A 20,466-nucleotide genomic window follows, 5' to 3' on the forward strand; every position below is an offset into this window, starting at 1 on the left:
AAGAATTTACACCTAGTTATGTATTTTATTTTTAAGTCAAATTCTATCATCGTATTCACACTGAATATGGGATCCATTTTTAGTGGATGCAGCATTGAAAACATGAATTTCTAAATTCTCGGCACTATTTCCATGTTGTAATACTCAAAACCGAATTAGCTTGAGACCATATACTAGTATTTACATATTACCAATATCACTTAAGATTATCTCAGCTTTCTTCCTTCTGTTAATATTATATATTCACTTCATTGTTTGGTCATTGTTCCTGCATTTCTCCCTTTTTTTGTCAGTGACCAAATCTTGTTTCAAATATAAACGAGACTTAACCAAACAATAGAAGTAAACTCAAAGAGAACGCTATTCAACATGCAAAATATAACTTTTCAGTAAATCTCTTAAAAGGAAAACACACACAAAAAGAATGTTGAGAACCGACGTGACGACTAGAGAAAACTTTATAAAGTAGAGATCGATGTAACAAGAGCACACTACGAAACCGATCAATAATCACTTATCAAGAGCAAAAGGACAACTACGCTATTACTTTGTTCCTCTTTTTCTATAAACCATGAGTATGCTCTCTCTTTTTCTGCCAAGCCACATATATATATATAACATATCATATATGTATATTAAATCAAATTAAATAAGAAAATACAAATTACATTATTTTAATTCATGATCCTACTTTTACTTCTCCTTTTCTTCATTCTTCCTTTTTTAGTTCAAGATGCGCATGGAACCAAACATGCTAAAAAGCCAGACCTTCTCTTCTGCAATACCAAATTTATATTTTAAATAATAACAATAATGAAAAAGCTTATTAAATAAAGAAAATATTTTAAAATGATGTAGAATACATCATTAAAGAGTTTAAATACCATTCTATATCATTTATTATTAAAAAAAAGTTATGTGTGAGAGATGAAGATTTTACAAGCCGTACCCTTCTTGAAGAATAGATAAGCTCAGGAGGAATCTTGTAGAGATCCTCATCAACGGGCTTAGGTGGTCTCGAAGCCGGAGCCACGTCGTGTTTCACTCCGGTGACGTCCACATAATACTTGTCTGTCTGTGAACTGACGTCACGCACGCGCCTTTGTGGTCCCCTCTTTTCCTTCGTTCCCGCCGTCTACGGCAAGTCATTAACACAAAACAACGCGTTATACTTTTTAGATGATTACATTTATCGAGATAATTAAGAATAATTAAATTAAAACAGTGATTAGTTTAATGAACCTGTCTTGAATGATGGAGGTGACGTGGACGGGGATGGTGAGAAGCAAGCTTTAAGGCTTCTGCAGAAGAAGAAGAAGATGATGAAGTAGCTGTGGAAGAAGAAGAAGTAGTGAAGTTATGGTGGTGACGAAGCAGACCAGCTTGTCTTGCATTCTCGAAGTATTGTGTTATTGGCATCTCATTTGCGTCCTCCCAATCTCCAAATCTAGGAATCTGGCCGCTCTTCTTCCTATAATTATTATCATATCTCCCCTGTGTCCCCATTTGTTTCACCCAGTTAATTATTTATTAGTACATAAATATATATATAATGTTCTAATTAGTATATAAATAATAATCAAGGGTACTCAAGAACCCCTTGTTAATCATACATTCAGGACTCAAGAATCAAGAGATCGATTTAAGATTCAAGAATCAAGAACCCACAAGAAATAATGATTCAAGAACCAAACACGTGACCAGGTTTGGCACTTAGCGTATATCTGTGGACACTATAAGTTAGAGAGAGAGAGACAATGTTTTATGTGAGGAAGAAACAGTATTAGGCAGGTATAAAGATGAATCTTGACGAAAATATACACCATTTGCAAACAGAAAAAGAGAACAAACTTTAAGGATGTTAAGAAACGACGACAGAAAGAACACAAGGATGGAGGATTAAAGAAGGATCACTTACATGAGCCATGACGATTTCTTTCTGTTTCTATCTCTCTCTCTCCAAGCACTAACACACAAAATAAGAAAGGCTCATCTCCAGAAAGGTTACTGTCTTTTTATAGCAAGAGTGGGGTATCTAGGCAAAGAAAATAAATTGTCCTTTTCTTATTAATCAACAGTCAACTATGAAAGAGAGCGTGAGAGACAAAGTTTACATTAGCATCTTTATTAAGATTTTTTTTGAATAAAATATTAGTGAAGGGTAGAGTCCCTTCTAAGTTTGTTTGATTGGAAAAATCAATTGGATAGATCTTAAATTAAAGTGTTTACGTTTCCAAAATATGGATGTTATTATAGTTTTACTACTTTCAGTTCAATCTTTAAGATCACTGTACTATACAAATTCAATCTACACAAAGACTTTTTACATATTTTTTTTGAAAAAGTTGTTAAAATATAAATAAACATATTAGGATAAATAGATATATAGTGAGTGTAGAGGAAGGTAGGAAAAAATGGAGAGGGTCTACAGCTTTTAGTTAAGTTTTCGTCAGTGACACATTTATTTTACGTTACAGTCCATTTCAAAAACCTAACCTCCTTTGTTGACAAAGATGTCCACTTTCATTAAATGTAAAAAATCAATTAGCATTTCATACTCTAATGTCATATGAATACGTATCTAACTATTGCCATTATGTTTCTTACTATTGTGATGATGATTGACTATGATATTGTCGGCCCTCTATTCACATGGAATTCCTGAATTTGTATGATGGATATAATGTTTAATTATTTCCAGCTGATATGAATACGTAGCAGTTTGATGATTCCCTATTTATTATCATCAGTTTGTAGCTTTTCATTATGTTCAATCAATGAGCCTATTAATGAATGAAAACAGTTACGTTTTCCATTCGAGTGTGACAGATAAATATTCATCCCTAAATAAAACATTGAAATTGGTATATTCCTTGTAATTCCCCATTTAATTTTACAGATATGTAAATTTCAAAATTGGAAACATTATATATTGGTCCAAAGACTCCAAACTGAAACCAGACGTTGAGTTGCAGCATGGCCTCGTGGAGTGTTATGCGGTCAGAAATAAACAAGGCTTGACTTTAGATTGTCGTTGACTAAATTGCTACTTTCCCAATGTGAAAATTAGAAAATATAAACCGATTTAATTATCTTGTCTATTTGCCTTATAATCTCACTAAAAACAACCTACAAGCCATAATCATTGACCGAATTCGCTGATCAAATTTATCAAAAAATAAGAGCTATTGTGGAGAACAAAATAAACCCGTACGTATAGTTATTTTCAGGATTTAGAAAACAAGGTATAGGTGCCATGTTACTCATGTTATGTACAGTATAAACAATTATAACGAGCAACCATTGCGAAACAAAAGGGGTCGAAGACTAGTCTCTTAGATAGACTTTTCACCACTAGACAACCAATTATTTAGTTAATCGTAGCTATTGTTTTCTTCCAAAACTTTAACTAGCTATTGAACGAGTATATTTATACTGTAGTAACATTTATGTTTTGCAGTCAAATAAAACGCAAGCTTTACAGAAAAAAAGGGGTCTAAACTACTAATTAAAGCTTCGTTAATTGAACAAACTCATGGAGATTGTTTCAGTTACCAAATCCAAATCTGAATATGGCGTTACACTTGAAAAAAGTAGTTTTTTTTTTTTGTTAAGTTTGTTTTAGAAAGATGGTAGAAAAAAAAAGATGTAGCTTTTTGACGATAAAAAAGATGGTAGCTGATGTGTCAAAAAATAATAAAATATGTGGTTGGTTGGCTTAAGCTTGACGATGACGGTGGAGATGTTTTGGGCGTCTTTTGGATATTTGCAGCAGTCAAAGTTCACATTATAAAAGTCAAAACCTTTATTTTGGCTGCCATACTCCAACCAAATAATTTTGTCAGTTGTGTGCATTTATCTGTCGGTTCAATATGGTTTTCTTTCTCTCTATACATTCATAACAAAAGTGAAGCTACTACTTGACTAATTTATTAAGAAAATATAATTCTATAATACTAAAATGTTATACAAAAATAATATAATGAAATCCGCAAGCGTTTTTATAATCTATCAAAAGAATAAATTTTGGTACATTTGGTTTTTATGTTTTCGACTTTTTGTTAAATGATTTACCCGATAAATGATACTTTCAGTTACTATTCTCCATATGTCAACCATTCTTCGTCTGTTTCTCAGTGTCTTTACCGGAGACGTGACTCTGGTTCACAAACTAAAACCAATCTTTGGGTTCAAGAAAATTAGTCTTTATGTGAGTAAGCAGAAATATGCTCGCTCTTCGTCCTTCTCTTTTATTTACCATTTTTTTCTTTCTTTCTTTGGGTTCCAAGAGCGTGTCTGATGAGGCCACTATGAAAGGAGTTATGCAATATATACATACCAGTATTCTTCCAATGCATACTCTAAAAATTGTCTCATGTGTTACTCCTTAACTCTATTAAGTCCAAAACCGTAAAAGAAAACTTAGAAAAGGAAGGAGAATTGAATGAAAGTTACGTTAACGATCAAGCGGTAATAATGTTATCTGTTACAGTTACTGGTGGCAATGCTGCTGGATAAATGATGGAGTTGAGAAGCACGCTTTCAGATCAAGCGCTATCTATAATCAAGTAACGGAGAATAGACCCACTGTGTGACATAAGATAGTATGGATCAAAAGACGTATATTTACCTGGCTGGTCATACTCAATCGTAATCTTTGGCAAGTTACGAATAGTGACGATCAACAAATGAATCGATCGCTCGATTCTTCAACACTTGGTTCTTGTAGATAGGGGTGAGCATTTTACCCAAAAAACCCGAACCGAAATCTGAACCGAAGTAATAAAATACCCGAACGGATATTGAATTATGAGAGATTAGATATCCAAACCCGAACAGGTAATATCCGAATCCGAATGGATATCCGAAGATAACCGAACAAATGAATACTTGACTCTATATTTCTAGTTTACTTTTCTAATTTTTTCAAAATATTTATATTAATGTTGCACACGGCTCAAAATCAGATAATATACATATAATTATGGACAAAATCATTTGTTACTCGCTTAAAATATATATCAAGTTCTTGTTTCTTATATTAAGAAAAGTTTCATCCAAATTTTTTTAAATATCTTTCTATTTTAAAAATTTTATCTTCAAACCTATTAATACTTTAGTCTATTAAAAATTAGAAAACCATTTAAGTTAAAAGTATATATTTTAAATACAAAGAGCTTAAACAATGTAGAATTTTTTTTTTTTTTCAAAATCTAAATATTTAAACCCGGATTTAAAATAGCTGAACCCGACCCAAAATATAGAAATACCCGAACGGATTCTATACTTCTATACCTATGTATCGAAATACCCTAAAATCTGAATACCGAATACCCGATGCAACGCCCCACCCCTACTTGTAGACTTGTAGTGCTGGACTGGATTGTTTTCCTTTAAACGTTTGAGCAACTATTCATGTTCCACGCCAATTGGGCTGTTACTGGGTTACTATCTTATGGGCTGGCATCATCATTTTGGGTTCTCTATGTCCCCATAGAATAATGACAATGGTAACTCTTGCTCTTTTTTAATTTAATGCAACCAACATTTTAGCCCACCAAAAAACTATTATGTAATCAATTTACACAAATTATCTACACTATTTGCTATTTAGTGAGAAACTAGAGTTCAAGTGACTTGTTCAAGTGAACGCACCTGGTTCAAACTTGAAAAGTCACCAACAATGAATTGGTTTAGTGGTTAAACCTTTAGATTATCAGATCTGTGTATTGCAGCTAATTAATTTGGATTTTTAAGTAAAAAATCTGAGTTAAAAAAGTAAATACTAATTCGAATAAATAATACAAGGTAATGAATTCTATATACAAACTCATTTTGGAATATGATAAAACCCTCTTTGGTAATATAAGCAAAATATTCTGTTACTAAACTTTACATATTCCTTTTCTTACAAAACTCACAAATAGCTGTCCTACCAGTTTGGGAGATATATGTCTCTCTATCTATGCAAATTCAGGTAACCATTATTCCAACACTAATACGCCCAGCTCTTATCTGCTACGTGCGTTAGGTGAGTCACTCAAACATATCTTCCTTTTATATAAAAAGAATATCATTTTTGATTGGACTAGTAGTATATATCCTTTTCAAGAAGGTAAAAGAAGACAATATAACAATCTTCTCAAAACCCAAACGTTTATTTATATATACAAGAAAACGCAAATACGTTTCAAGAAACCAAAAACGCTACGTAAACCGAATAAATTGTGAGTTCGTCTCAAAGTAGAAAGATGAATGCTGTGAGGTCTGCGTTAGGTGATATGGTGATAACCTTCTTCTGGGTTATTCTCTCGGCGACGTTTGGGTTACAGACGGCGGCGATTATTTCCGCAGCCGGATTTCATGGCATCACTTGGGCACCTCCGCTGATTACGACGGTGGTTGTTTTCTTCTCTATCTCGGTTTTCACGGTTATTGGAAACTTTCTCGGTGGCGCTAGCTTCAACCCTTGTGGAAACGCCGCGTTTTATACCGCCGGCGTTTCTACGGATTCTCTCTTCTCCTTGGCTATTAGATCCCCGGCTCAGGTATACACTTATGTTCTTACTAGCTTTTGACACCGAATCAAAAAAAAATGTTTAATTGATAGTTGTGACATCTGTTCCTGAGTATTCGAATAAGCATCTGTTAAAGTATGATCCTTGCACATTTTTATTTATTTTTATTACATTTGTTTATTGTTCAATCAGTGTGTTGATTAACACTATATTGAGATTTGAGTGCATGAACAGAAAACGGATCTTCTTTCGTTGGTTGGTTTATGTGAAGTTTCTAACGTGTGTGTTCCACGTGTGATTTGTAAAAGTGGTTGGAATAACACAGATATCAACGATACAAACGTTATTTTCTTTTTCTGTCAACGATAGAAACGTTATTAACTACAGACTTTTCTTTCTCGACTGGAACTTGCTGGCGTATTTTGTTTTTTTCCAACATATATATATATGATTTTGAATGTAAATTTATTTTATAATATATTTTTTGGCGCTTTTCTATATATATATATTTAATAACACTTTTTCCGATTTCTTCCATTTATAAACACTATTCTTCTCCTATGTCTTCCGTTGATGTCTTTTTTTTTTTTGATGTCATCTGCACCACTTCGTTACTGACCACTATTTAACCTATTACAACTCAAAAACCACATATGAAAAGATCATGTCAAGTCGTTCTTGATTCTAATTCCTTACACCCTTCTGCTCTACAAACTTTACTTCTCAGTCTTCAAAATCATCTTAAGGGGAAAAAAATAATTTGTGATTTCAGGCACTTGGTGCAGCAGCAGGTGCGATAACAATAATGGAGATGATACCAGAAAAATATAAGACTATGATTGGAGGGCGTCCTTCATTCAGAGTTGATGCACACAGTGGAGCTATTTCAGAAGTGATTCTAAGTTTTAGTGTTACATTTTTGGTTTTGCTGATTATCCTAAGAGGTCCTCGTAAACTGCTAGCTAAAACATTCTTACTCGCTATAGCCACCGTCTCAGTGTTCATCGCAGGATCTACATTCACTAGACCATTCATGAATCCTGCCATTGTAAGTTCATTATACTAGTGATCCTACTCAATAATTGTTGAACTTATTTTTTCATACTATGAATCTTGATAGTCTTGTCTCGTGGATGCAGGCATTTGGGTGGGCATATATACACAAGTCACACAACACATGGAACCATTTCTATGTGTATTGGTTCAGCTCCTTCACCGGAGCTATTTTATCTGCGATTCTCTTTCGGAGTCTATTTCAGCCGCCACTTCCGGTCCAGAAAAAACAGAAGAAAGCTTGAGTAAATAGGAAGAACACAACTCAAAATTTCATGAATTATATATACTACTTGTGTGTGTTTTGAGTTGTAGTCTGTCATTTGTACTTTGTAAACTCATGTCCTCTATTTTGTTCTCAATGGATTCACTCTCGTCCGGTTTTCTTGCCACATAACCAAAACTTAACCGGTCAAACCAAGAATCATAGTTTTTACTGAACACTGAATTTTACTCCACTTTATCAGAAATTCTATAACCTACAACTCTATATGCCTTATGAATATTCAGGTTTAACGGATTCTATTTACATCTTCAAGAACATTTTCAACACTAGTCTATATAATCATTCATAAATCATTTTTTTCAGAGATTCGAAATTTAGATGTTTAACCATCAGAACTTGTCTGCAAGAAATTAAAAAACGTGTTTAGTAAAGTCAAAACCAAAATTGAAGTTGTGTAAATCACAAGAACATTGTGTTACATTTTGTTTTTGTTTTTTTACCTCACCCAGTAAAAATACCAGAGTTTTAACGATTTTGCACCGTACTGATCGTGGGAGTTACTTTTACGCTCTCCCGCAATCGTAAAAAGCCATAACGTCTTTTGTCTGTTTCTGTCGCTCAAATACAAATACAGATCTAGAAAAGCAACAACTTGAAATCGAACCTCCAATCAGTTCGGCGATACTAGTTTTGAATCCCCATCGTTCGATCTGGAGCCATCACAGGATCCGCCGCAGACCTCCGGCAACGGTAAGATACGCTACCGTTCGCCTTCCTACACTGAGCTACTAGAGTCCGTCTCCACCGCCACCGGTTCTCCTCCCACCTCAGAATATCATCAGGGACTCCTCTCCGTCGACGGAGAGAAAATGACGGCTAAGCGCGGGATTGGGCGGCACGAGTCTCTCGCCGACAAGATCCAACGCCACCGAAGTATCCTGCTAGTGATATCGGTTCCCGTTGTGCTGATCGCTCTCGTTCTTCTGCTGATGCCTGGGAGATCGGCAACCGACGCGGTCGTTGAAGAGTACACGGTGCTTAACCGCAAGGGAGGCCCCAACTCGAGGCCTCCGAAGAACTACGCCGTGGTTTTTGACGCTGGAAGCTCTGGGAGCCGTGTACATGTTTACTGTTTTGATAAGAATTTGGATCTTGTTCCTCTCGGGAATGAACTCGAGCTCTTCCTACAGGTTCAGTTCCTATCTTCATCTATAGGCGATGCTTAACGGTTGAATATACATTGTTCTATACAGTGCTCTAAAATAACGGCCTAGGCCTCCAGCAAATCTGATGATTTTTATAGGAGCAAAAATGGATCTAAAATCATGATTAACCCCGGTCTCTTAGCTTTTTTTAATTAAAATCTAAAAAATGTTAATAGTCCGGTTCTTAGTTTTTCTTAATTAAGTTAAGAACCCGAGTTAATAGATTGGGGTTAATTATGGTCTAACCGTCCGCCTAATCAATAATCTCATATAAAACAACGAACGATTTCTATGTCCTCCAAATGTAAAATAAATTTCTATAAATATTTATATTAATAAAGTTTATGGCCCTGTAAATTTCAGGGCGGCAAGGGTATAACTTTGCTCTCAGTGTATATATAATGGCATGAACTGTGTGTTTCTGGAATCCTAATAGGATGCTTGAACACGCATAACTAGCATCACATTCCTTTGTCTCATTATATTTGATTATTTTCAGTGGCTTGAACGTATTGTTTATGCTTCACTTTAGTGGTGCTTGTTGGAACTTTGGCGCTAAACTATTGACTGATTTGTTTCAGCTAAAACCAGGCTTGAGTGCGTATCCTACTGATCCCCGACAAGCAGCAAACTCTTTGGTGTCTCTTCTTGACAAGGCGGAGTCTTCTGTTCCCCGCGAGTTGCGTCCTAAGACACCTGTCAGAGTTGGGGTATGGAAACGAGTAGTTATCATATTTGTCGTTGTTTACTTTGTGAATTATCTGAAATGTTTTTATTCGTTATATTCTGTTAGGCAACTGCAGGTTTGAGGACGCTGGGTCATGAAGCGTCTGAGAACATTTTGCAAGCGGTAATTTTATTTCTAGATATTTTTGATGCACATTCGTATGCGGACTTAGCTCTAAGTTATTATAGTTTTGTTTGTAAGGTTAAAGAACTCTTGAGAGATAGAAGCATGCTGAAAACTGAGGCGAATGCTGTTACTGTGCTGGATGGAACCCAGGAAGGTTCTTATCAGTGGGTAAGCTGTCCCACATTTGTTTGTGTTCCTACTTGAAGTCATGTTGATGTAGATCTTATGTGTGTGCGTCTATGCATTTAGTCTTATCTTCCCCAATTCCAAAAACTGTTATCCTTTCTAGTTTCTAAATTAGTCAAGAAGTGTTCAATTTTCACTATGGCAACAATAATAGTTTGAAGTCTAGTTTGTAAATGTTAAATTTTTTTGTCTTAATTGGCTCCGACTCTGCAGGTAACGATCAACTACTTGTTGAGGAACTTGGGAAAACCATACTCAGATACGGTTGGAGTGGTTGATCTTGGAGGGGGTTCTGTTCAAATGGCATATTCTATATCCGAGGAAGATGCTGCAAGTGCACCAAAACCATTGGAAGGAGAGGATGCTTATGTCAGAGAAATGTATCTCAAGGGACGGAAGTATTTCCTCTATGTTCACAGGTTGGTCAGCTGTTATAATTTCCTATATTACATGTTTCTTCAATTTTTTTTCTTCCTTTCGTGCCAAACACACAACTTGTTATATTCAAAAATGTTCATTGTGAGATACTATTTGCCTCTTCTTGTTTGTAGTTACCTACATTACGGATTACTGGCTGCCCGAGCAGAGATTTTGAAAGTTTCTGAAGATTCAAACAACCCCTGCATTGTGACAGGCTATGATGGTGAGAGAATATTCTTTCCAACTAGACTTCTTTGCGTTTATCCTCACCGTATGACACATGTTTTGATTATTGCCATAATCTTCGACATCCTTCCTCTGACATGTTTTATTCGCTGTAGGTACTTACAAGTATGGAGGAGAAGAGCTTAAAGCGGCTGCGTTGCAATCTGGCGCGAGTCTTGATGAGTGCCGGAGGCTAACGATCAACGCACTCAAAGTGAATGATACACTTTGTACACACATGAAATGCACATTTGGTGGAGTATGGAATGGTGGTCGAGGTGGCGGCCAAAAGAATATGTTCGTTGCTTCTTTTTTCTTCGATCGTGCTGCTGAGGTAAGCCAACTAAAAGACACCTTTTGTTTTCTGTAAACCATGTTTACACAACAACCTGTGTGTTTCTTTGTTAAACTCGGGACAATGGGCTTGGTTATGCGCACAGGCTGGATTCGTGGACCCGAAGCAACCTGTGGCTACAGTTCGTCCAATAGACTTTGAGAAAGCAGCAAAGAAAGCTTGTAGTATGAAAATGGAGGAGGGAAAATCAAAGTTTTCACGTGTGGAGGAAGATAATTTGCCTTACTTGTGCATGGATCTCGTTTACCAATATACTCTGCTCGTTGATGGATTCGGTAAGCATCTCACTTTTTTTTTTCTTTTTTATCGGTCACAACTTATTTGTAGAGGTTTAGGTTATACAGTTATACTGACTAGGACTAAATGACTAAAAACACATATGTAAGAGTGGAGAAGTGTTAAGACATTAAGATTGTATGATGCATCATTACCATTGCTACCATGATATGATATCATAGTGTGTGTCTAATTCATTTTCTACTTTGTGTTTTGGGCATAAAATAAAAATAGGGTTGAAGCCAACACAGACAATAACATTAGTGAAGAAGGTGAAATACGGAGAACAAGCAGTGGAAGCTGCCTGGCCATTGGGTAGCGCCATTGAGGCCGTCTCCTCACCGTGACAGGGCATCTTGGGAAGTACTCACATCATTCTTTTGATTTCACTAGCAAATATTTATTGTTTCCAATTTTTTTTTAAAGTTTATTTTTGTTGTAATGCTAAAAACTTACTATTATTAGTGATATAAAGATGATTATTGTTTGGTAAAGCATATTAAAAAAAAATTCTACAATGGTATATGACAATCTGTTGTAGATTTGGCTCAGATATATTTAAAATCTAGTATTTAAGTAACAACTATAGATATTGTATCAGTCTGACCAAATTTAGTAATTTAATGAACTACCAATCGTACATATAAAATAAAGGAATTGATGTGTTTAATTTTCCATTGTGGTGCTTCGTTAATCCACGTGGAGATTGAAGTCAAATTGTTGTCTGTAGCTGACTAGCTGGTGTCCTTGGTAAGATAGGCAATTACTTGCACACAACAAATGGTGAATCATCATTTTATTTGGCCCCCTTTTAAATATTACCAAAATTTAGTAGAAGATGTTTTTCTTCTTGGATATTGAAATTGTGTATAGAAAAAGATTTTTAACATTTTTCGGAAATTTATATAAATATAAAACTAAGATTTATAAATGACCTATTGACTATATGTCTGGGCCAAGGCCACATATGGAACCAGACTGTAAAAGAACAGTATGAACACTAAAGAATAAGGCTACGACATTTGTTCTTACAGTGCCCTTTTGCGCAACGCACTTGGGAGCTGCTACCAGCTTTGAATGTGACACCAATGCTTGCTGCCCCGGATATCTCCTCCCTCCTGATCCAAGGAAAACACCTGGTGAATTTGCCACCTTCGGGACTACTCTGCCCACTCCAACCTTGGGTATTATGGTTTCTATGGAAAGTAAGGAACAGGATGCTGTTTGAAGACTATCATATGAAGGAAGAGGAGGTTGTCTCTATTGCAATCTCGGAAGCCTGGAAATGGCAATCTGCCCGGAGCCTAAAGTCTCAAGGATCAAAGCATAAGTTATCCGGTAAGGCTCTCATCCACGACGCTCGACTCTTGGTCCGGTCTGTTTTGTAGATACTTCGAAGGAATTGGATGGATCTTTAAGGATACAGAGTCTGGCTGGTCTGTCTCCAACACTACAAACCGCTCTCATGTCGCTTCGGCTCTTATGTCTGAAGCTCTTGCGGTCAAAGCTGCTATTGGTGATGCGGCGTTAAGGAACTTCAAGAGTATGAGCTTGTGCTCTGACTCAAAAGTTCTGATGGATTGTATCAATTCTCGGAGTCGATGCCTAGAGGTTCAGAGAGTCCTCAATGACATATCTACTCTATCTGCATCCTTCGAATCTATCTCTTTTCATTTTGTTTCGCGTTTCCTAAATGTCGAGGCTGACTCTCTGGCAAAGAGGAGCCTTCTTGACTTTGTAAGCCAGCCTATTGTAGGTTGAAAACTATGTTTGGTTCTAGTATTAATGAAAGGTTTGTTCAAAAAAAAAAGAATAAGGCTACCACAATATGAATTTATGATCCAACAGAGGCATATTTGCTTCATCACCGAAGTTCAGTGTTAAAAAAAATCATCTAGTATTCCAATGGCCGAAGTTCAAAGTTTTCTTCATTAAGATTTATTGTTTTGACTGATTTAGAGAACGATAAATATAAAATTCACAACTTGTTTTGTTCTTTTTCCCTCTTTGCCTTTTGGCATCATTTTGGCATTTTTCATCATATCTAAAATGAACTATTTACTATGATATGATGTTCAAATAATAATGATTGGTTAAATCATTTGATATAGATTTTTATTTTATTTTTACATTGAAAAATACATGTGTGATCAATATCCCGCAAAAAGGGCATATCTTCAAGCTTCATGGTGAAGGTAAGTTTCATTTTTCAATGAATTATTGGGGAATCATTTGAATTTTAACAAGTAGAGAATAAAGCAAACCCAATAATAATAATTTGTCCATAAAAATGAAGACATGTGACACATTTGTTTTCAAAGGAGAATCGTGTGGGTTTACTTTCAGAAATTGATAAGACTACTCCTACATGGATCGATCACCAGTCTCCACTTTTTCCAATAATTCGATCGGAGAGTAAAAACCTTTCGGAATAATGTTATATTGAAGAATTTTGTTTTATAATTATAAAGTAACTGGAAAATTGATCTTTAGTTTAATAATATGCGATGCAATATGTGAATTGCAGTGATCATGACCTTAAACTCGGGCATCTCTCTCACTATATATGAACACACTGAACTTGGATTGTCTGTTATAACTTATAAGATTCAGAGTCCGACTAAGGAGAAGCTTTTTGTAATGACGTCGTGAACAAACGCAAATAAATTTGGAAGAAAGCATATCAAAACGAATTGAGGCAAATACATTTTTAGGGTTTCTTATTATTATGTAAATGTATAGTCTTACAAACTTTTAGATCCGTATTTATAACAGCCTTAAACTCCGATTTTATTTTTCTATAGGAATACGTACTTGTGTAGAAAAAGTAAATTTCCTAAACCGAAAAAGCATACCGTACTGCGGGATCTGTGGCCTATGCATCCCAGAGGTCAATCTTGGTAGCGCTCAACAAATATTGGATTTTTACTGGTTCACAGATATTTAAGACACATCTAGATGCAACAAATGAAAACTAATTTCTTTAATCAATGTTTTTGACATCATTCTTTAAATCAATACATAAGTTGATTACTGGAGTTTTGTTCGAAAACAAAATGAGTTTGAACATAAGAAAAATAAAAGGAAATTCGGAGAACACGCATGAATAAGTGACATGCAGTGATTGGTGAGCTAAATAATTTTCTGGATGTGACAGTTTACTTATGACCATGCATTAGCTTAAAAAAATTGAACTGTCGAAATATAATCCTTTGTTTATTTATTTTGTTTACCATATGTATCATTTGTTGTGACAAGAGTTGATTTCCGATGCAGCAATGCTTAATGATTTTAGATTGTATACGTTTTTCTGATTTATCCACGTATATGTGTGGGACGTTTATAAAATTGTACATCTATAGTTGTCTACTTGTCTTGTAATGGGGGAGCAATTACATTGAAGATGGAATAAGTCGTTTTCTAACCTACGTTGATTTTGAAATTAATTGAGTCGTAGACTTGGATTAATTAATGAAGAACGTGATAAAATCGACAAAGTGGAACAAATTTACTGTGTAAACTATTTTATTTATGTTACAATTTTGTAATGCGTTTGCATTAGTATTAGAAAATCCTATCATACGTATATATATAAGAATATGCTTAAACATATATATCAGATATTACGTGAATTTTTCTACATAAATTGTTTTAGTGTGTTGTTTGGGTAATATTTTCTTTAGATTAATTAAAATATAAATAGCTAACTTAATTCAAATACGATGATAGTTGGTCTTTAAGATAGCCATGCTAATTATTTTCTTAGGTGCTAATTAAGTGGCAAAAAAAAAAAAATAGAGATTGTGAGAGTTTTAAACCCTTAACTTTTAGGTATGAAGATTTCCAAAATCCTAATCTTATGCTATTGTTTGCACGTATAAACGCATAATTTAATCAATTATGTATGTACGTGTTTATGATACAATGTACACACGTAAATGTATACTTCTCGAAAACATGTTACTAATCATTTTTATCCACCACTTATAGAAACGATGCGTATGCAATCATTTTGGATAATATTTTCGACTTGTAATTGAGTTGTACCTCAATTCACACAAGAAACACAATATACATACATGGATGGATGGCCTTGGGCATAGTCAATAAAACATTAAAATATGGTTCACAAATTTTAAAATAATTTACTAGATAAAGGTATTAAGATTTTAGAGCTGGCCTGACCATGTATGCACAACGCGAACCAGTTAAGTATTTCAAATTTGTGAAATGAAAGAGTTTTGAGTCTGATGTGTGCACTAAGGCTAAATTAAGCATGCCAACTTGAATTTGTTTCGCCTATACTTTTCTTTCTGAATTCTAAAAATATATGATGGTATCAGAAAGACTGAAGTAATTGATATATATGTATATAACATATTTATATGATGTGGGTGAATAAACAAAGTAACTACATAGTTTATCCTGTTAGATTATTATAAGCGAATCCACTAAACAAAATTATAAGCATTAAGAATTGATTTTCTATCCGTATAGCTACATGTCTGAATGTGCATGTATACGTAGATACGTAAGAATGCGGAGAGGTTGTGCAATGGAACATGGATGACAGAATGGTCTACTCTATTTAATCCGCTAGCAAAGTAGCAAAGCCCTATACGGACAAAGTTGGCAAATTGACTTTCAAATCTTACAAATCAAATTTATAAACCAATTTGATAAGATAATCTAAATTGTATGCTAAATAATCGCTTAAGAACATTATCTCCTTCTTTTCCAAATTACGTAAGACTACTGCCCATCATAATTAATGTTTTAGTAAATATACAGATGAGATTTAGTAAAACATACCCTAATGCTCAAAATACATCTGTCAACCAACCTATTTAGATTTGATTGTATATATCATACTGCATCTGCATCCATATCTAGTTAAATATATATGTGCATATATCATGTATTGCAGACTGTCTGACCTACTCACACTATCCAGATTTTTCGGATAATGAATTAAAAGTCTAGTTATACATATATTACTTTTATTATTTACGGATAGGCTGGGAAAAATATTCGTAAATGTTTTATTCGATTCGTTATCCGTTTTGATTCGAACCAAAAAATTCGGATATCCGTAATACTACGAAGCAAATCAAATACTAAAATGCAATATATGTAAAAGACGAAGTAAATCAAAAATACGAATACTCTTAGGAATGTATATTAGATTATTTTTTAAAAAATTATTTTATTTACGGAGCAAATCGGAAATCCGTGAAAATTCTAAAATTTTCTGGATATTTGAGACACCAAATATCCGGGTGGATACGGATCGAATCGACATTAATCCCTCCAAATACATGGATAATCGATCTGTGCTCACCCCTATTTACGGATACAATTTAATTTTCTTTATATGAAAGAAAATTCACTAATTACGGATATAATTTTGGATATATAATATCTCGACTGGTTATTATTTGGATATATTAGATAATATTTACTTTTTTGATTCAACTAAGATATTTTTACTATATATATTAAATTTTTGATTACTTTTTTTTTTGTTTTCATGTAGTTTAAATTTTTTCTTAGATTTGTATAATTTAATATATGTTGTTTTGAGAATCAAACAGTAAAAATAAACTAAAGTGTTGATTGTCCATAAATAAATATAACAATGATACTTAATTGTAATAGTTGGTTAATATATTTATAATATTATTTGAGAATTTCGTATTAATTTAGTAATATTTTGAGTCGTCTATAATTTATATGTATAAGAATATTACTATAAATAAAAATATATTATTTTTTATTTAATGTTTGACTTGTATAAAAAAATTGGATTGGTCTAGTTACTCATTTGTGGGTATATCGCGTTATATATATTCCGTCAAATTTTGTATAACTATTTCTATCTAATTTAACCAAATCATATTTATTGTATTCAAATTTAGATGTGTATTAAATTGAATATTTGTAATTTGTAACGACTATGTTAATTTTATAGGATTTATTAGTTTTCTATATGTTAATTTTCAAAAATAAAATTATAAAAATAAAATGATGATAGGTACAAAATTGCATAAAAACATAACTGGTACATTCTAGAAATGAAGATTAATTTTTTTACTTTAATATCAATATTACTTTTCTAAACTTCCATTTTTATGAAATCACATTAAATATAAAAAATATTTCTGTTTTAAGTTTTATAAATATTTTCTTTATCATATATTGTATTTGAAAAATATAAAAGAGAACATAAAAAAGAAAGATTATATTAAATTTTATTCATTAAAGATATCTTAATTTATGTTATTTAATTTTTTTTTTAATAATTTGAGAAATAAATTGATTTAAATAAAATGCTTAATACTTTCAGAATATATATTATGTTGTTTAAGATTATTTTATTTTAAAGAAGATTATTTCTTTACTTTAAAATCAAGACTATTTTGTAACCTTTCTTTATTATGAATTACACTATATATAAAAGATATTTTCGTTTTTGAAATTTCTAAAATTTATTTATTATATAGGTTATTTGAAAAAATGAAACCAAAATAAAAAAGGAAAATTAAAATAAAATAAATATTTAATAATGATAATTAGATATATTTGATTCATTAAAGATATCATAGTAATCAACCATCCTGAAAGTTAATGTGAACGTGACACGTATGAAACTAACTTTTTAAATAATATTATATAGAGATATATATTCCGAGCACAGATTGATGTTCAATTAAAGTGATTAAATTTCTTTAATATTTGATAGTTTGCACGCGGTGCGAGGAGTTTTCCTTCTACTTTGTTTTATGTTGATTCAATCCTACCGGTTAGGCTTGTGGTAGGAGTTTCTAGTTAATTTTTGTTTGATGTTGTCAAAAAAAAAATTAGTGTATATCTAAATCTCGGTTTATTATGATTAAGAGATAACTAACTAGTTAAAGTTTCCTTTTGCGTGTATTTAAATAACGTTGTAACAAACTTTACATAATTAATATATTTATTCTATTCAGTTTAATATGGTAACAGAGCGTCACACATGGTGATTTTTTTATCTTGATTCATCATGAGTTTTTTGATTCGATTATTGCTTCAATGTTTCATTGATGAGCTGATCGCTAATGTGAAACAAATGTTTTTCCCTTGCATCCTGGTCACTTTATTTTTTGTTATCTTGTAATCTTCACTGTATGATACCTTATAGCTTCTCACAGTAACAAGTCATTTTCTCATTACTTTGGCTCTCTCATTTTCTATTTCTATTGGCATTACTATCTTCTTCGTATACTTCTTTTCTGCTTTCATTCTTCTCCGTTGTTTGAGCTCTGAGCGTTTCTTGGTTTCGTCTCTGATTCATTGTCAATACGAAAATTAATAAAACAAAATATGGAACTACAATATTATTATTATTTTTTTGGACAAGAACTACAATATTATATATATACTTACTTTTTCTTTTCTGCTTTCATTCTTCACTGAATATTATATACCCCCGTACAATACAAAACAAATATGTAACGATTAATTACATGGTAAGTATCTTATTACTCTCTCTATATATACATCTGACTTGCTAGTTGTTTTTGGTTCATTTCTCTTTTTATCCTATCAAACGGTTAATATACAAGTCTGCAAATAATTTAATACAAAATTCAGTATACAGTCGATCGAAATAAATCAACTACTTTAGTTACATTATAACAATATCACGTAAATAATAAACAAGCAAATAACATATATATATAATATATATATATAATGATCTGCCAAATCCAAAATAAACGTATATTATATATCAAACATATATTTGTTCCATTTATAAAAGGAGTGTCTATATTATACACATATCAATAAATTAGATTCCTACCAACAATAACAATAACATCAATCCTAACTTCTTGTACCTGCAACATACATTTGTGGTCTGTCTCAAACTACGAAACAAACAATTTAGGTTTATATTTTATTTCAACTATCGAGCTAATATTTATAAGGTCATCAGTTTGATCCAAAAGTCCATATAATAATGCTCTTAGCTTCTAAGCTTTCCAATTTACCCATAAATTATATATCTATATACACACAGAAGAATTAGTGGTGGTGGCCACGACTTTGAGCATGTTGAATGACATCATATCCATCATCATTTCATTGTTATGTTACACACTTACATGTGCGAATATTCACATTAAACCAACTATATATATAGGAGCATATTCACAATATTAATATAGCCCTTGCGGTTGCGACCAGCAGCTGAAATTTTTTCATTGTTTTTATTTTAATGGTTGTTCGGAGAGAGAAAGAGAGATGCAGTGATCAAAAACTACACGGATTCGGTAAATTCCGTTGACGCTAAAAATAACAGCAACCATTAACATTCATTCTCTCTCATCTGCGTTTAAAATCTGATTCTGTTCAATTTTCTTCCTTCTTTCTCTTTAGAATTGATGTCGCAGCCGCTGGTCGCGCGTTAATGAAAAGAACATGGCTTATGTGTTCCAAAAATGATACCACTATTTTCACCGGTGAGATGTGCATACAGTAGCATACTTTTTAAATTAAAAAATTAAAAAACCATTAACTAAACTAGATCATTATTTTTTGTTAAAGCTAGATCAATTAGTTTTAGGGTTGACAAAAAAAATATCAATTAATATTTGTATTGTTTTGTCGGAGTTCTCATTTTGATAAGGTAAATATGTTAAAAATCGTAATATCGATTCCATTAACTACTTTATTTACGTTCTCCAATCCCCAGGACCAATACATGTGAGACTTTCTAAACCGAACAACGATACATTCATAATATATTTTAGGATATTTGTATAAATAAATCATAATCCTAGCGAAGGAAAATAAATAAATGGTAAAGTACAAAAGAAAATTGACGCTTACACAAGAAGGCGAGAGCGTTGTATGACATAATCCCTGGCCGCACATCTCAACGGCTTATGGTGGGTCCACGTGGCCCATTAAAATCCGTGGAAAGCGAGAGTGATGACGTCAAAGAGCCCTCATCCAATGATGTGGCTCCTTCTTCGCTTTGCAGTCTCTTCTTCTGGAGAAAAATTCAACTCCTTCTACATCCGCAAACATTTTAAAATTATTCCTCCACAGTCTACAAGGTGGTCCACACGGCTGAAAATTTTAAAATAAAACAACATGATCAAAAC

At 33.1% G+C, this 20,466-nt stretch overlaps 3 protein-coding genes across 4 annotated transcripts; 2 read left to right on the plus strand and 1 right to left on the minus strand.

Annotated features, from left to right (window-relative positions):
- Nucleotides 1–363: 363 nt before the first annotated feature.
- On the minus strand, nucleotides 364–2,072 carry LOC106387782. Of its 2 annotated transcripts, XM_013827700.3 has the most exons (5): nucleotides 1,919–2,072; nucleotides 1,380–1,494; nucleotides 1,243–1,301; nucleotides 950–1,135; nucleotides 364–776 (listed from the first exon to the last, which is right to left on the minus strand). In XM_013827700.3, the coding sequence occupies exons 1-5, from the start codon at nucleotides 1,925–1,927 to the stop codon at nucleotides 729–731; spliced, it is 417 nt and encodes a 138-aa protein (XP_013683154.1). In that variant the 5' UTR covers nucleotides 1,928–2,072; the 3' UTR covers nucleotides 364–728. The 2 variants fall into 2 exon arrangements, with proteins under 2 accessions (XP_013683154.1, XP_013683153.1); XM_013827699.3 differs by having other exon boundaries at nucleotides 1,243–1,494; nucleotides 1,919–2,071.
- A 4,009-nt stretch (nucleotides 2,073–6,081) lies between these two features.
- On the plus strand, nucleotides 6,082–7,963 carry LOC106387781 (probable aquaporin SIP1-2). Its single transcript, XM_013827698.3, has 3 exons — nucleotides 6,082–6,548; nucleotides 7,291–7,566; nucleotides 7,658–7,963. Exons 1-3 carry the CDS (start codon nucleotides 6,252–6,254, stop codon nucleotides 7,814–7,816), a joined length of 732 nt encoding a protein of 243 aa, XP_013683152.2. The 5' UTR covers nucleotides 6,082–6,251; the 3' UTR covers nucleotides 7,817–7,963.
- Nucleotides 7,964–8,447: 484 nt separating this feature from the next.
- Nucleotides 8,448–11,896, plus strand: LOC106387780 (apyrase 2). The gene is made up of 9 exons (XM_013827697.3): nucleotides 8,448–8,987; nucleotides 9,584–9,712; nucleotides 9,796–9,852; nucleotides 9,931–10,023; nucleotides 10,255–10,460; nucleotides 10,593–10,684; nucleotides 10,803–11,020; nucleotides 11,127–11,316; nucleotides 11,552–11,896. The coding sequence occupies exons 1-9, from the start codon at nucleotides 8,667–8,669 to the stop codon at nucleotides 11,662–11,664; spliced, it is 1,419 nt and encodes a 472-aa protein (XP_013683151.2). The 5' UTR covers nucleotides 8,448–8,666; the 3' UTR covers nucleotides 11,665–11,896.
- Nucleotides 11,897–20,466: the final 8,570 nt, after the last annotated feature.

Source organism: Brassica napus, chromosome A10 (assembly GCF_020379485.1).
Source record: "Brassica napus cultivar Da-Ae chromosome A10, Da-Ae, whole genome shotgun sequence".
Lineage (NCBI taxonomy): Eukaryota > Viridiplantae > Streptophyta > Magnoliopsida > Brassicales > Brassicaceae > Brassica > Brassica napus.

Excerpts from the sequence above, each read along its gene's own strand:
- LOC106387781 (XM_013827698.3), top strand. The coding sequence starts at position 6,252 with ATGAATGCTGTGAGGTCTGCGTTAGGTGATATGGTGATAACCTTCTTC. Across the intron at positions 6,549-7,290 it reads CTATTAGATCCCCGGCTCAG|GCACTTGGTGCAGCAGCAGG; the intron begins GTATACACTTAT and ends TTGTGATTTCAG. Across the intron at positions 7,567-7,657 it reads CATTCATGAATCCTGCCATT|GCATTTGGGTGGGCATATAT; the intron begins GTAAGTTCATTA and ends TCGTGGATGCAG.
- LOC106387780 (XM_013827697.3), top strand. The coding sequence starts at position 8,667 with ATGACGGCTAAGCGCGGGATTGGGCGGCACGAGTCTCTCGCCGACAAG. Across the intron at positions 10,024-10,254 it reads AGGAAGGTTCTTATCAGTGG|GTAACGATCAACTACTTGTT; the intron begins GTAAGCTGTCCC and ends CCGACTCTGCAG. Across the intron at positions 10,685-10,802 it reads CATTGTGACAGGCTATGATG|GTACTTACAAGTATGGAGGA; the intron begins GTGAGAGAATAT and ends TATTCGCTGTAG.
- LOC106387782 (XM_013827699.3), bottom strand. Across the intron at positions 1,136-1,242 it reads ACCTCCATCATTCAAGACAG|ACGGCGGGAACGAAGGAAAA; the intron begins GTTCATTAAACT and ends GACTTGCCGTAG. Across the intron at positions 777-949 it reads TTATCTATTCTTCAAGAAGG|AAGAGAAGGTCTGGCTTTTT; the intron begins GTACGGCTTGTA and ends TTGGTATTGCAG.